Genomic DNA, 15,181 nt, shown 5'->3' with positions numbered 1-15,181 from the left:
TAAAAAAGGATATCTGAAACGTAATCCTATCATTCCTCCAGTTAAGCGCCTTCGAAATTGTGAGTAGGGCACAAGTCGGCCATTGTAATGGCTATCTTCATATGAGTTGTATCACCTTAAAATATTCCTGAAATAATTTGAGAGGTCTCAAAAAATTTATTCAGATTTATCTTTAAGTTTTACTGACAATAGGGTCTTAAGTCTCAGTATCAAACGCCTACGTTTAGGTCAGAGACATAAACTCAATTTTCAAATGTTTTTCGTTTGTTCAAATCCAAAAATTATTGTTTTTTGAGATTTTGTCACACCCTTCGATTTAAACTCAAAATGTGAGTTTATTTTGTTTTCCGTGTCCCTTCCAAAATGTCAGATAGTAACAACCCCAGTCTTAAAAAGTTTAACCCCTTTGGCAGTTTTGTCGACTAAGTGAACATGATACATGATCAAAAGTGTTAAGGTTCAATTTCGGACCCATTTTTTTTATAAACAAGAGCTTAAATATGATACAGCCGTTATTAGAGCAGTAAAAATTTGCCAAAGAAGTGACAAGAACACGCGCTATCGTGTTATTAAATAAAACAAGAATTTTTATCAAACAATTTTGGACCCAATTGTCAAAAGATCACAGGCAGAAACTTGGGCATATTTATAATATACTGTTGATAGATTCTCAACAAGGTCTTTGGTGGATTCTGGATGGAATCGGTGGATAATTCTTGATGACATTTTTGGTACATATCCAAAGCTCCCTTCAATTCCAAGAATTCTCAAATAAGTTTCCATGCAGCAATAATTTCTGTAAGATACATGAGCGAGAAAATCTTTGAAACGTTTAAACATTTCTTATATTTATAAGTATATTTGATTGAATTGGTTTGTTTATACACCACGGAGACACGTTGTTCTCTCGCTTCCCTCTGGCTACGTTCATGATTCGTTGTTTTTTTTTCTGATTTGTGATAAGGTTTCATGGATTTTTATCTAAGTCTTTCCATACGAACATCATCAATTTCTAATTGGAGCCCCATGAACAGGCTAAAGCTAAAGCTCTGTCCCAATTTTAGTACCAAACGCTTACGTTTCGGCCAAAAATACATGTTCACTCAAGTTTTAAATGTTTTTCGTTGGTTAAAGCTCACATAACATTTTTTAGAATTTTGCAATTTTATCACACCCCTTGGTTTAAACTCAAATGTTGGGTTTATTTTTGGTTTCCGTGTTCCTTCAGAAATGTCAGATGGGAACAACCCCAGTGTTAAAAAGTTGAACCCAGTTGATTTAGTGAACGTTAAACATGATCAAAAGTGTCAAAGTTCAAATTTGGAACCATGTTTTTAAATTAATGTTCCAATATGATACACCTAGACGTTATTTGAGCAGGAAAATTAGCTAAAGTAGTGGCTAGAGCACGTTTAATCGTGATATTCAATAAAACCTATTCCTTAAAAAAAATCATTTTATTTCTACGGCCATACATTAGAAAATTGCGGCTACAAATTTTCTAAGAATTCCATTGTTTTGTTTCTCAAAGATTCTTCTATGAATTCGGCAGTCTTTCCACAAGGATTCTTCAAAAAGATTCCTCTAAAGGTATCTACATGTTTTCCAAGGATTCTTTCTAAAGTTCAATCAGTAGCAAGAGTTAAAAACAATTCAAGAGATTCTTGAACGAATCCGAAATTTCAAGAGGGAAAAAAACATTTAGGGGGAGTACTGTAAGATATTTTATGAAAAATCTGTCAATTTCTTTGATACATCTCTAAAATAATACTCAAACACTTTATAAGAATATTCTTAAGATATTCTAAAGGAGTGTTTGATCCTTCGACCTTGACGCTTGCTCCTGCGGGGGCGGGCGATGAGGGCAGGATCAAACATGTCGCGCGTCGGTCGGGTGAAGTGAAAAGTGGCGTGATCCGTTAGTTGTGTTTGATCTCTTGATCGCATCGCTTGCTCTTGCGAGGGCGAGCGATGAACACTTGTCCGGCATACAATGCGATTATCGAATTATTTCGCGAATTCGGTTAGGCGTAATTATATCATGGATCGCATCACCTACCATTGGTGACTCCCAGATCTATACCTTACCCACTAACCTAATATCCTGTCCATGACAACCGTGGAGATGAACCGGTCTCTAGTAACAACGGTAGTCACACTAACATTCCTTCCCTTCCCCGATGACCGTAAGGACGTGGCCGGCGCCGTTATTGACTTTTAAAATTTGAGCTCTCGATTTGTGCACATTGAAGAATGGTAAGCTAATCCCAAGTCCCATTCATTAATTCCCTGTGCAACTTCAATTGTTCTGGTCAATCACGGAGTAGCAACTACGAATTGTACGGTCATCTATGCTTATGCTTATGCTATGCTTATATTCTTAAGATATTCTTAAGAAATCAATGCGGAAAGCACTGAAAGAAATTCTTGACAGAATTCTTACACGAATATCTGATGGAATCTTTCCGCACGAGACAGAATTTTTACACGAATATCTATACTTCCTCATGAATATCTCAAGGAAGACTGGGAAGAAATTTTGAGGAGATCTCTAGAAAAGTTTTTTCAATTGTCTTCTCATTGATATTTTTCAATCCAGGAATTACGCAAAATAATAAATTGAAAATGTTTTTAACTGAAATATTTTCCAAATTTGAGGGCTTGCCTTAGCCGAGTGGTTAGAGTCCGTGGCTACAAAGCAAAGCCATGCTGAAGGTGTCTGGCCCCGATTCCCGGTCGGTCCAGGATCTTTCCTTGATTTCCCTGGACATAGAGTATCATCCTAGCTGTCACACGATATACGAAAGCAAAAATGGTCACTTTGACAAACAAAGCTCTCAATTAATAACTGTGGAAGTGCTCATAAGTACACTAAGCTGAGAAGCACGTAATGCCAAAAAGAAGAAGAAAAAGTTCCATTTTTTTCCGCATTGCTCAACTATCTTCCAGTTGAAAACAAACTTTCCAATCTGGCAACCCTGCACAAGCCCAAATCGCACACAGGTTAGGGGCGGCTAACGTCTGCTGATTTCATTATCATCTTCGCTCCCTTTCTCTCTCTCTCTCTCCGTCTCTCAAAGCCCAACGCAAACACGCCAAGCACAAAATTAAACACATCCCGGCACAAGATGTTCCACCAACGGGATCCAAGTGCGGCGAAGAAAACGGCGAAGTTGCCAAATGGCAGATCAACCATGCGCAACATAACACACCAAAAAAAAAAACCTCCACGAACTGGTTGGATTTGGACTCAGAGGACGACGACGTCGGTGGCTTGGCGAACCACACACATCAATACTGATGGGAGACCCCGGGAACAGTTCGGCCGGGTCCACCTCGCTCGCAGTTAAAAATTAATCCAGTTAAAATTGATGGCGGATTGAAATGAAACTCATTAAAATTGGCTCTCCGCGAATCGTAAAATGCAGCGGTTTACTGGGAATGGGATTCAAGTGAATGCACTATTCCCAGTTCAGCGTTCCGGCCATCGGTCGGTCGGGTCGCCTGCTGGGATTATAACTGCGTGTGTGCGTCGTTCGGGTTGCCAGGCAGGAGGCGAAGGTGACCCAATTTCGGTGTCACGTCACGTCGCGGCGTAGTAGGCGACTGATGCGATATTATGATGTTGTGATGCCAACAAGTGAATGCGCTCTGATTTCGAACTGCAGCCGCCGCCGCCGCGAAAAATGGGATTGTTGTCGAAGAGGCTTTCACTTTTTCGGGGGGAGAATGGGTGCGCTTTGGGTGCTCCAAAGGCACTTTCGGGGTGGCAGATTGAGTCATTTTTGTTGGACGTTTATTTCTTTGTGGACTGATGCTTGCCATTAAGGTCGGTGGGTTTTCGGTCGCCCTCACATTGAGAAGGAGATTGTTTTGCGCGGCGCGAGGACAATAAGTTTGCGCTCGAAAAACAGAACTACTTTCACTGATTAAGGAGAGCGAGCGGCTCGGTAAGCACCTTAAGTCGGGCGGAATAAGTGATAAAATATTGCATGTTGTGGTTTTATGATCGAAAGGAGCGGTTATTTGGTTTCGTAATCAACTTTGAGGCCTTCATTTGGGCTAATTTTGGCTGCATGTGGAGTACTTACTCGTTAAATTGATCTTTTCAATGGGATTATTAAGCTGTAAATATGAATTCATGCACATCGGCATAAAAAGCTCAGGTTTGCGGGTATGCCATAATATTGATCATGGTTAATTGATCACTGAGTTTGGTCACAAACTCATTTTGGCATGCAGCATACAGCTGAGACAGCTTCGAACTTATTTTAAAGTTATGGTTCCGTATTGTACCACACTCCTTCTTTGCTTGCATTTTAAAATCAGCATTTAAACCATGATGCATCATGCCAATAAAGCCAATTCTCTATAACTTGATATTGAAGAAATCATCGAAATGATGAGGTGTCGAGTTACAGAATACGAGGGATCATCGAGGTAGCCATGAAAACCAGCTTTACCATAGTAAAAGCTCTAACTCGATATCTAGGTACGGAATATCGAGTAAGGGAGAGTTACAATAGGAATAGGATTTTTCATGAGGCGTGTCAATTCAGCTAATTTGAAAGCATTTTGACAGTTTCTCCATGTAAACAGTGGTTTGGCGTATAAAAAAATCCTCAACAGCTGTAAACAAACACAAACAAGGAAATAAAAACTCAGAAACGGTCTCAAATGAAATAGAACGCTTTTAGAGGAGAAGTTTGGATTGTTTGATAACCAATCCTATAAAAAGACGTCACAATAATATGACATAATATGATCCAAGCGACAGACAAATCCACTGTCGGATAAAGGGATAGTAGTCCTTCAGCCTTAGTAATGATCTACTAAAACGAAGTTCTTCCTAAATTTTTAAACTGCCGATGTCCCATCTTGCTTTCTAGTAATTACAATCGTCTCTAACAATTTGAGTCTGACACTAACTACGTGATCATAGGAGTTAGTTGTTCATAAACAAAGTTTACAGCAAATAATGAGAATTTCCCTAATCCAAAAACTAAGTAAAGACATTCATGGAACAAATTTTATGAGGAAAAACGTTCACAATGTATATGATGAACAATAAATTGGTTCCGAATTTCCGTCTAAAAATTTCCGAAAAAAAAAATCGCAATAGTTCAAGGAGAAGTACAGTACCACAAAAACTCTGCTTGTTTTCCTTGTTCTTGTCCTCCTCAATTACCGAAAAGGAGTACGAAAATTGAACGAATCAATATCGTTTACGAATGAAATCAAAGCGTTAACACGTCGTTTTTTTTTTTTTTCAATGTAAGAATATGAATGAGCATGTATCTTAATTCATAAGATGGGAAAGGGAATGCAGTTCAGTTCAATTTACGAAGAGCATATAGAGGAATAGTACAAATTTTCGACCCAGCATTAGTTTTCGCCCCACTTATATGATTTTGGCCTACTTTGTGTGTAAATTCGAATATTGTTACAGCATTCTTGGAGGTCGAAAATTTGTGCATTTGCCCTAACAGTAATTGCTTTTGAACTGATTTAATACGCTCTTCATGTGTCTTCATAAAAAGACATAATACAATACTACAATGTTATAATATTGACCTAACGTAAGCAACAAAGTTTTCACAGTGTTTAGATCGTTGAAGCGTTTGATAGAACTGACCATATTTGTTGCTATATGTATGATGGTGTTGTAATGATATAATTCTAAGACAAGACCGGACAGGTCGAAATACAAAAATGAAACCAATTGCCTGTCAAAACAAGACCACTTCTCATTGGTCGTTTTGGCAAAGGCCTACTTTCACATCGTTGAGTTTGATTGCAACAGGGCACTTTGTTGCTAACCCGGCCGTGTTGCTAGTTCATTGGTTAGAGTTTTCATTTAAAATTTGGAAATTTTCAATAAAACCTTTTTGTTTCAAATCTATTTATATTCAACGTAAAGTTCAAAGCATGTACTCCCACAATGTTAAAATACATAAAAAATGGCTAATTGAGACCAATATAATGGAAATTGTGTCAATTCTCTCTGAAATATCGTCGGTCTTGAATTAAAACCTGATTTGTTTTTAAATAGAGCATCCTCTACTGCACTAAATGAATGCTTCGTACAAGAATCAACCAAATTATGGGCCTCTATATTTGAATTTGTTCACAAGATTTGCTTAAAAATGATACTGGTAACACTGGCTTTTGTATCGTCAAAGTTATCGACTGAAACACAACGGGGCAGTCTTAGTTGAGCTGTCACGTCCTGTTCTAGATGTAATTGTTCCTTGTGTGTTTAACCGAAGTAGGCCTTTATTACACTATGGCATGACAATCAGTTGCATTTACAATAAATTAAAAATAGTCTCATTTCTCAAATTTTTCACACTATTGACCTCAGTACAACCTGGAATATATCCGGCATTGTTTCGAATTCAGCATTGGCCTTTTATGGAAAATAACTGGCACCTTTTCAAAGTTAACTGCGGGTGGTTTAAGGCGTTCCACTCTAAACCAACTCGATTTATTACTTTTAGATCGTTTAATTCCGGATTTACAAAACGACGTAAGTAAGATTATCAATTTTCACAATTTAACCGCTACTTTCACCACTCCGTTGTATGGAGAGACAAAGTGACTTAACCAAGAATCAAAACAAAACACTACTTGAGTCGATTTTACACTGGCTTAAAAACGTCGCAAGTGACTGAATAAAACGGCTTATCATTTTGTAATGAAATTGTTGTGTAAAACAATAGAAACTCCTCTGTTTTAGAATGCAAGCTGATTGTATGCAAAATTGATGCGATGTACACGGCGAAAAATATTAAAAATTTGATTCATTTTTAAAACAGTTTTAGAAAATAGGTTGTTTTTCTTCTTAATTAATTTTCTCAAAACCGTTTGAAAGTGACTTACGTCGATTTGAAAAAGTAATCGAAAAAAGATGAATTGTAGTAAATTTGCAGAAAATAACCGTACCATTTTTTTTCATCAATAATTAGCGCACGGTGTGTTTCGTAGAACAAGTTTATTACAAAAAAATAGGTAAGTCTGAAACTTCTCCACAATAAAGTTTAGGTTTCTCGCGTTAATTTGCTGCTAAAACCAAAATAATCGGTCGGGGGGTCCAGAGTAATTTTTTTTTTTTTGTTTGATTTCGAGAGACTTGCACATATGTTTGAATTTGCCTATCTATGTGTTTATGTACATTAGGGCGGTTCAAAATTAAAAAATGTTTGAGAATTCAATCTCACATATGTTCCTTACTATCCTTACTATAAAAATAGTGTTCTGTGAAATTCGCAGCTTTCTAGGTGGTGATTTAAGGTGGCCCAAAGACAATGTAGGTTTATATGGAAATTACTATGAAGAAATTTTGAGGTTTGTTCCAAACTCGCTTGTACTGTAATGTAAATACAAACTCATTATCCCATTGTAAGAGCTCTTTCTTAAAACCATTATAAAGAAACTTGCTGAAGAGAGAAATTCAATTCGACAGATAGCAGAAGAGGTATTCATGAGTTTGTTTGCTATTATTTAGCTTAACCCCTCTATTTGAATCGCGATAACTTTTTTGTTTCTCTATATTTTTTCACCATTTTTTCACAACTTCTCAAAAAACTCTTCTACCTTTGGAATCTATGTCGGTATTGACCATTGGTCAACTGGTTTTAAAAATATTTCGGTGTTCCTTGGGGGACCGACACTTCCCATATAAAATTTCAATATGATGTTTTATGAAATTTTCAAGATCTCGTTACGGCTAGAGTGGTACCAAAAATATAAAAGCTCATTGCTCAAAAACAGTTACACCGATTTGTTTAATTTCTTCACAATAGACTTTCATCAAAGTTCAGTTTTGAAAAGCAAATAACCGAATATGAGAAAAAATCTGTAGCCAAAGATAATTACGAGAGTTATGGCTAAGCGTCGGTCCCCCAAGGAATATCTCCGACTATAGATGACCAATGCTCAAAACCAATACAGATTCTGAAAATAAGAGAGTTTTTGAGAAGTTGTGGAAATTTTTTTCAAAAATATTGAGAAACAAAAAAAGTTATCGCGATTTGAATATTTTGATAATATGAAGCTGCCGGTAGATGGGTTAATATGCGGTTATAGTACTGCAAACAAGTACAAAAATCCCAAACCCATTTTAGCCTCATAATCTTTTTTTCTTATCTTTTCATAAGCACTGTGCCATTAAGAAAATAACATAAAAAATATAAGATTTGAAACATCTCAAATACCATCCTAATTAGCGTATTTTTCAGCACCATGGGGCAAGTATATTACATGCCTTATAACAAGATTTATCACATGCGAAGCCCTCTACTAGTTAATTCGAATAACTGAAATTGTGTTGTTTGAAAGGTGGATAAGTCACTTTTGTATCTAGGGGTCATGCACAAATTACGTCACGCTCCAAGGGGGGGGGGAGGGTTTTAAGCTATGCGTGACAAGCCTTACAAAATTATCGGAGGACTCGAGAAGCAGACAACCGGTAACTCACTGGTCACTCGCTGGAGGCGACTAATCAATAAAATGTTCAACGCAAAAGGTTGTCAGGTTCTCAAGATACAAATCTACAAACAAGCTCTTGAAAGTTCGAGGTTTGATATCGATGCATCTTCACCTATTAAAAATTTTTCCTAATAACTTCTTACATCATTATGACCAATTTAAGTACGATTTTCAAGGTTTTTTGTGGACAATAACTAAAATGACGTTTGAGACAGTTTTGCAATTATGCGTATATCATATGTCATATATGCTTATTACAGCTCTTTTGAGCAAGAACAACTTTACCTTCCAAGCCAAGGTGTTCAAATTGTTTGATCTTGCAGTTTGTCCCGTATATATGTTCAACGCAATGTGTGTCGGTACAAAAACACATATCCATGAATACTTCACACAAAATAAAAAAAAAAATGTTCTGGACCCCCCGACCGATTATTTTGATTTTGGTCGCAAATGAAAGAGCAAAGTCTAATTGTTTTTAGTTCGAAATTTCAGACTTACCTATTTTTTTGTAATAAAGTTCATCCACAAAGACACCGTGTAGCGTCAAAGATCCAATACAGGGAATTATAGCGATTCCACGTTGATTACGAATATGAGCTTTCTTCCCCGATTTGTAAACAGCTACTTTTTCCAAATTTTTTTCATAAATACTGTAGCATCTAATTCTTTCAAGCCAGATGAAATGTCTTGTAGATTTATCTGGGGTAAACTAATATCATTTGAAGAGGAAGAATAAAAAATGATTTACGTCCCGGTCCTCTCCTGAGTTTTCTTGAAAAACTTTTAACTTTTTTTTAACTTTTTTTTAGCATAGTTAAGTAAACTCTTAGGCTTGACTTTACATCGCTTTCAGTTTTTTTATGATACTCTTCAAGTGCAGAATTTATAGCCATGTTCAACTGTACACATAAGTCCAGGGGTATATCCAGGTATATATCAAAGTCTCGCATTCAGTATCATAAGGACGTAACTTCAGTAATCAATTTCTCTTCATCGATTTTCATCTTTTTTCGACTGCTGTTGTTGACTCAGTAGAAAATACTCATGACCCTTCATAGTTCTGCACCTTAAAATGTTATGAAAATGTATTGAATTTCGTGTAATAATGCAAAGAGAAAATCGACGAAGAGAAATCGAAAACTGCAGATACGCCTGTCTGATACTCAACGCGAGAAGTATATTTAATGAGCTATAAAGCTTTAGTAAGCTATAAAAGATATCAACATCTACTTCAATATTGTTTTTCATCTCTGATCAGTGATTGCCAGTTGATTGAATTTATTCTATTCTTAATGTTTTCATAATTTTCATTGTCGTATTCAACGACTCATAACAAGTCAGGAAGGATTTGCGATTAGGGCTCATCTGACAAATCAGACAAAGAGAAAATAACAAAAGGAATTTCCAAGTGCAATTGAAAATTCTAAATAGAGAACATATCCTGAAACTTAAACTTTCTTAATGAAATTCACATCTCATAAACCTATTTTTGAAACCCCTATGCATACCACACATATTTTCTCAGGTTTCTTTCGCTATTTAGACCAATAAAAAAATGCTTACTGAAGATTCGTCCGTCACTTCGAAAAACAAAAATATAGCCGTAATCAATAAAGTATGTTGTTTTGCATGAAGTGAAGTTTCGTGCTCAACAAGTTTCGGTTTTTCTAGTAGTTACACTACCTATAGGGGAAAACTTTGTGAGCAGCTTATAGACAATTGAAGCTAAAATTCCAATAAAGTCAATAAAGCACTAGTGTACATTTTGTCAGTTTCGCTGAATTCGCGATTTTCTTCGGAAGTATTTCATCAAAATTCAAAAATTTTGCTCTCAAGAATATGAGGAACTTCTTGAAAGTATTTGTGTTAAATGCAAATTCGGGAAGGTTTTCAACAACGGTCCTAAATTCCTAAAAGAGCTGCAGATCAAACAAAGTGAAAACATTGTCACAAAGGAACTTAATGAATCCGAATCCGTTATAATAATTATGAATGACGTTCTTAAAAAAAATATTAATATCAGGTTAAAGACTCATGACAAATAAAACCTAGTGAAATTATTTAATTATTTGAGAAAACTCTGTAATTATTAATCCAAGAAATCTGGAATAATCACTGCAGGAATATGTCAAAGAACTTTAGAAAAATTGAGAGTCTGGCTGATATGATACGTAACTGGAGAATTTGGCTTTTCAAGATTATTTCCGCTACTACGATACGACAAAGGTTTTTGAAACGTTAGATCGGATTGAGAACTTTTTTTGTGAAAAAAATGAGACTGCAAAACCGAACGCTAGAAAGAAATCTTATCGCGAGACTACTTGAGTGTGCTACATAAGTTACTATTTGAAAAACAAAAATGTAAAAATGTAAAAAAAACTTCTTTACTCGAAACAAGTTTGTGGCTATCTTCTGGAAAAAAGAAGCAAAAAAGTTTGATCAACACAAACGGTGATAACTTGTCAACTGGAAATTTTGACGGACCTATGACAAAGTAAAACTGTTACTAGAGGACAATTCAACCAGTTAATGAAGGCTGGCGTCTATGCGGCTCCGATTATTTGTCATGAGAGCTTTGCTCCTGACACACAAAGTAAGAGTTGTCAAATTTTTGGATAATTTCTCGAGAAGCCCAACACAAGTGTGGTTGACATGACCGATATGATGCTTATGATTTCCTGCGATTTTTTTTAAGATTTGGGGATTCAGCACAACACTTCAAATCCTGTTCCAGGTGGAACTTTTGGATGAAGATTATGAAAATTATTCCAAATTTATATTTTTTAGCAACCTTAAAGATTTGTATATCCTTACGGAAACCAAAAAGTTTCAGCAAGTGACAAACTACCACTGGAAACTTGCACAGGTTTCTTCCATCATGTTTTTGTGAAGTTTTCTCTTTACTTCTTCAGTTTCTAAAAAAAAAATGCATAATGGTTTAGCCAGGAACTTGAAATTACTACTGAAATCTAAATTTTTGATAGATCTACAGTGAAATATATAAAAATATAAAAAAGGTACACCACAGCTAAATCAATAATTAAATGTAGGAAAATTAATCCTATGTGAGAGTGCTTAAAGCAGCAGTTTTCCATCGGAGATTATTCACCCTCTAAGGAGAATGAACAAATAATTGGTAGGAAGTTAAGTTGAGCGGGATTCTGTTAGTTTCTCAGTTGAGGAATTTTAAGTCTAATATCTGTAAATCTTTTAGTTTTAGTTCTTTTATTTTGTTTTAATTCTTAACGACTTTACGCAGCTTCGATCAGGGTTGGGAAAAAATCTGAAATTCACTCTACAGTAGCCAAACAAAGTCAATCACAGTCGGCGAAACCAGTGAAACTCACGGCCATCGCTGCTGTAGGCAAAATGCCTTGAAAATTGCAAAACACCCGTTGCTAAGGGCAACCCAAAATTACTGTAGAAAAATGTTCTATTTCCTGCTGCATTTCCCGCATTTAGAGCCTTCAATGACACTCATGATTTAGAAAATTCGTGCACCCAACATAGGCCACTTGATGAGATTCGCGTTTTTGAACTACTGTACTGGGAGAGCCACGTGATTTTCGCGAAAATTCAAGCCTACTACTATTACCATTCAAGCATACTATTTCAGTTGGGTAGGAGAGATGATTTCACACATGTTACATAATATTTTTTGCAATATGTGGTATATTTACCTTTACAGTATAGGAAGGGGAACCTTCGTTTCAACTGAAGCGGAACCTGCTCCTTAGCTTTGCGTACAATAATCATCTTATGAGTTATCAACTAAACAAGCTCCATTTGCCGGGATTTGAACCGACCATGTTAAACTGAATAATTGTGCGTGTATCGTAACGGCTATTCGAACCCCGTGTATCTCACAAATTGAAAATAAATAAATTTTGTTTTTATTTGGGTCAAGGAATGTATGTTAGACACGTTGATAAAAAGTTGTTTGCATGCAACATTTTTGCCATTTTGAAAACTGCCGTTATTATATTCGATTTATTCCTAGAAGCATAAACATACTTCACGAGAATGCATATGGACGGACATCCATGAATACATGCGTGATACATAATGGCTATTACAAATTTTCATACCTGCATAGCTGATTCTGTATTCAAAGACCGACTCTACTGTCGCATGATGGAATATGAACTCCAATTCAGAATCCTTGAGTCAGATTCGGATCGTCCTACGAATTTAAAATCAGAAGTCATCGAGCAATTCGTTGAATGGCGTGTGGGACCACTTAGATATAAATTTGTCAAAAAGCGAAACAGAACTGAAAATAATTACTTTTCAGCACAATTAACAGTGCTGAAAAATAGTACTTTTCAGCAATGATGCATTTCGTTCGTTCCCTTGATAAAAAGTAGACTGATATGCAACCGAATTGCAAAAATATCTAAAATATTCATCAGGTGACAAAAAAAAACACTTACCATTGAGATCACAGAAAACAGTACGATGAAGACGCTGGTCCACGTGTGTAACCTACTACAGATGGCCATCTTTCCCATACTCCTCCGACCGAACAGTGACATACAACTGTCAACTTCTTCTTCTTCCAAAACTTCCCTCTCCCTCCTACTAGGGCACAATCAATCGGCTTCAGCTACTGCCTCCTTCGCTGCTTCCGCCAAGATTTGCACTAAATCCAGCCGTTGAGCAGCCTTTGGGCAGCAGTCGTTGTTCGTCGTCGTTGTCGCAACGCACAGTTCCGCTACCACTTTTTCCACTTGTTGCAGTTTGCTGTTCCGAACGGAATTAAATTCATCACTTGTTCGCTACCCTCGATCTTTCTTCACTTCAAACGACACAACCTTTCCTTGACGCCCCTTGTTTTAAACACCCATTTTTCTTCGGCCTCTGATTATGCTTCTAATGTGCCGCAGCATTCTTCTCCACGAAACTCTTCCGCCTCTTCTTGTGCCGGTTCCTGCGATTCATGGGCGTTTTTTGGGTTTCTTCTAGATTCCGACAATAGCAGGCGCTGAGAAAAACGCCGGAACCATTACCGGGGTTTTTAAATTCAATTAGATCGTGTGCCACCGTTGCCCACTTGTCAGCAAACTGTCGTCACTTGCCCACTAATGAGCGGTTCCACCAAATTTATTATCATTTTCTGCTACACCTCTAGATTACGCCCAACGTAATTGAGGGCACTTTTATTCGAGAATCACTTCGCTTCCCCGTTTCGATTGACTTTTCCAATCAACTCACTGTATACACTGTATAATTTACGCAGGACACTCTGGATGGCGCAGCAGGCTGTGGCGACCGTCACTTATCACACATGGTCATTACAAGCTTCGGCTCTTCTTCTGATGTCGCAGGCTTCGCTTCTTCGCAGGAGTACAGAGGACAATCCGTAAGAAAGCGCGATCACCTGCGCCTTCACTTGGAACGATCGCCGACGGCACTTTTCTTCCTTCGCTTCGATATAAGAGTAACAATTTAATTCGATTGCATTGCTTTTCTCACACATCAACGACACTCTGGAGACTTGGCAAGCTGGACGCTTCTGGGCGGCAACAGAGTAATACAATAAAGGAAATCACGAGATAAGAAACGTCGCGCTGCACTCCTCGCCGCTCGTGCGCATATCATCTACACGAGCGAGCCTCTCCACTTTGCGCCAAACAACAATACAACACACAATACACAAGTCGGAAGATATCCAATAAATTAGCCTGCTATGATTATGATTACGATTATTGTCACACACACATTCCGCGTCAACTGCTGCCGCGCTCTATCTCTCTATTCACTTCCGAGCGCACGGCCCGCCTGCTGCGATTATGGGCCCAGAACTCCGTCAAAGCCCGGGTCAATGCTGTTTGTTGCAGCCCGCACCAAAAATCAACACACTCACAGAGAACAAAACGCCGCGGAGCATAAACACGCGCGATACTAACCGAACAGCGTTGAAACGTGAACTGTTTCTCCAAACGACCCGCGGCAATGCTGTTGGGTCTATTCGTGCGAACGTTCCGTCTGCCGAGCCCGGGGACTCATTGAGAGTTCCGCATATGCTCTCAATGCGCGCTGCCGCCGGATGGTGAGAGTTATCGCCAAGGGGCGGAGCCGTTTATGCTGCGAGCGCTATGCAACTCACCCTTCCGATCATCGGGCCAACAATATGTTCTCGTTACGACGAGCATAATCCGTTCGCGCTAGGGACGGGTGCTCCCGAGAGAGAACGGGATACCCGCGGGGCACTCGCGAAGCCGACAAACGTGACTCGTGAGAGTGATGTTAGCTCGAAGGAAAAGGAGAGTTGCGCAATCGGGGACTTGTGCGCGCCAAGTGGATTACTCCAGGCGAGAAGGAGAGCAGAATGGATCTCAGCTGCAGCTGAGTGGACTCGTCGCCGGGACCTGTGAATGGAATGGATTGGAACGGACGACGACGACGACGACGACGGCTGATGCATGGTTTGCTGTGATGCGTTTGCCGAGGTTGCCTATATGGTGGGCAGTTTGGAGCGTGTGAAATGCCTCTCAGCAAGTCACGTTTCTCGTCTCGCACCCCTTGCGTTGTTTGATGATCCTCTTACGCTGCGTCGTCGTCATCGAGGGGATTTATAATATGTTGTCTCTCGCAAAAAAAGGGCGCAGGTTGTTTGCCTGCTGATTGTGGTGAAATGAAATGGTGGAGAATGGAGGACTCGTTTAATTTTTGGCAATGTTGTTTAAGT

At 38.2% G+C, this 15,181-nt stretch overlaps 1 protein-coding gene across 1 annotated transcript in view; it reads right to left on the bottom strand.

The window, feature by feature from the left end:
• LOC5565937 (protein serrate) overlaps positions 1–14,422 on the bottom strand; it is a 206,572-nt gene extending 192,150 nt beyond the window's left edge. The window contains exon 1 of the mRNA XM_021838237.1: positions 12,924–14,422. Coding sequence (XP_021693929.1) covers positions 12,924–13,025 — 102 coding nt within the window. The 5' untranslated portion in view covers positions 13,026–14,422. The remainder of the gene's footprint in view (positions 1–12,923) is intronic.
• Between the last annotated feature and the right edge of the window lie 759 nt (positions 14,423–15,181).

This window comes from Aedes aegypti, chromosome 1, assembly GCF_002204515.2.
Source record: "Aedes aegypti strain LVP_AGWG chromosome 1, AaegL5.0 Primary Assembly, whole genome shotgun sequence".
Taxonomy (NCBI): Eukaryota; Metazoa; Arthropoda; class Insecta; order Diptera; family Culicidae; genus Aedes; species Aedes aegypti.
This window is presented reverse-complemented; position numbering and strand designations above follow the sequence as displayed.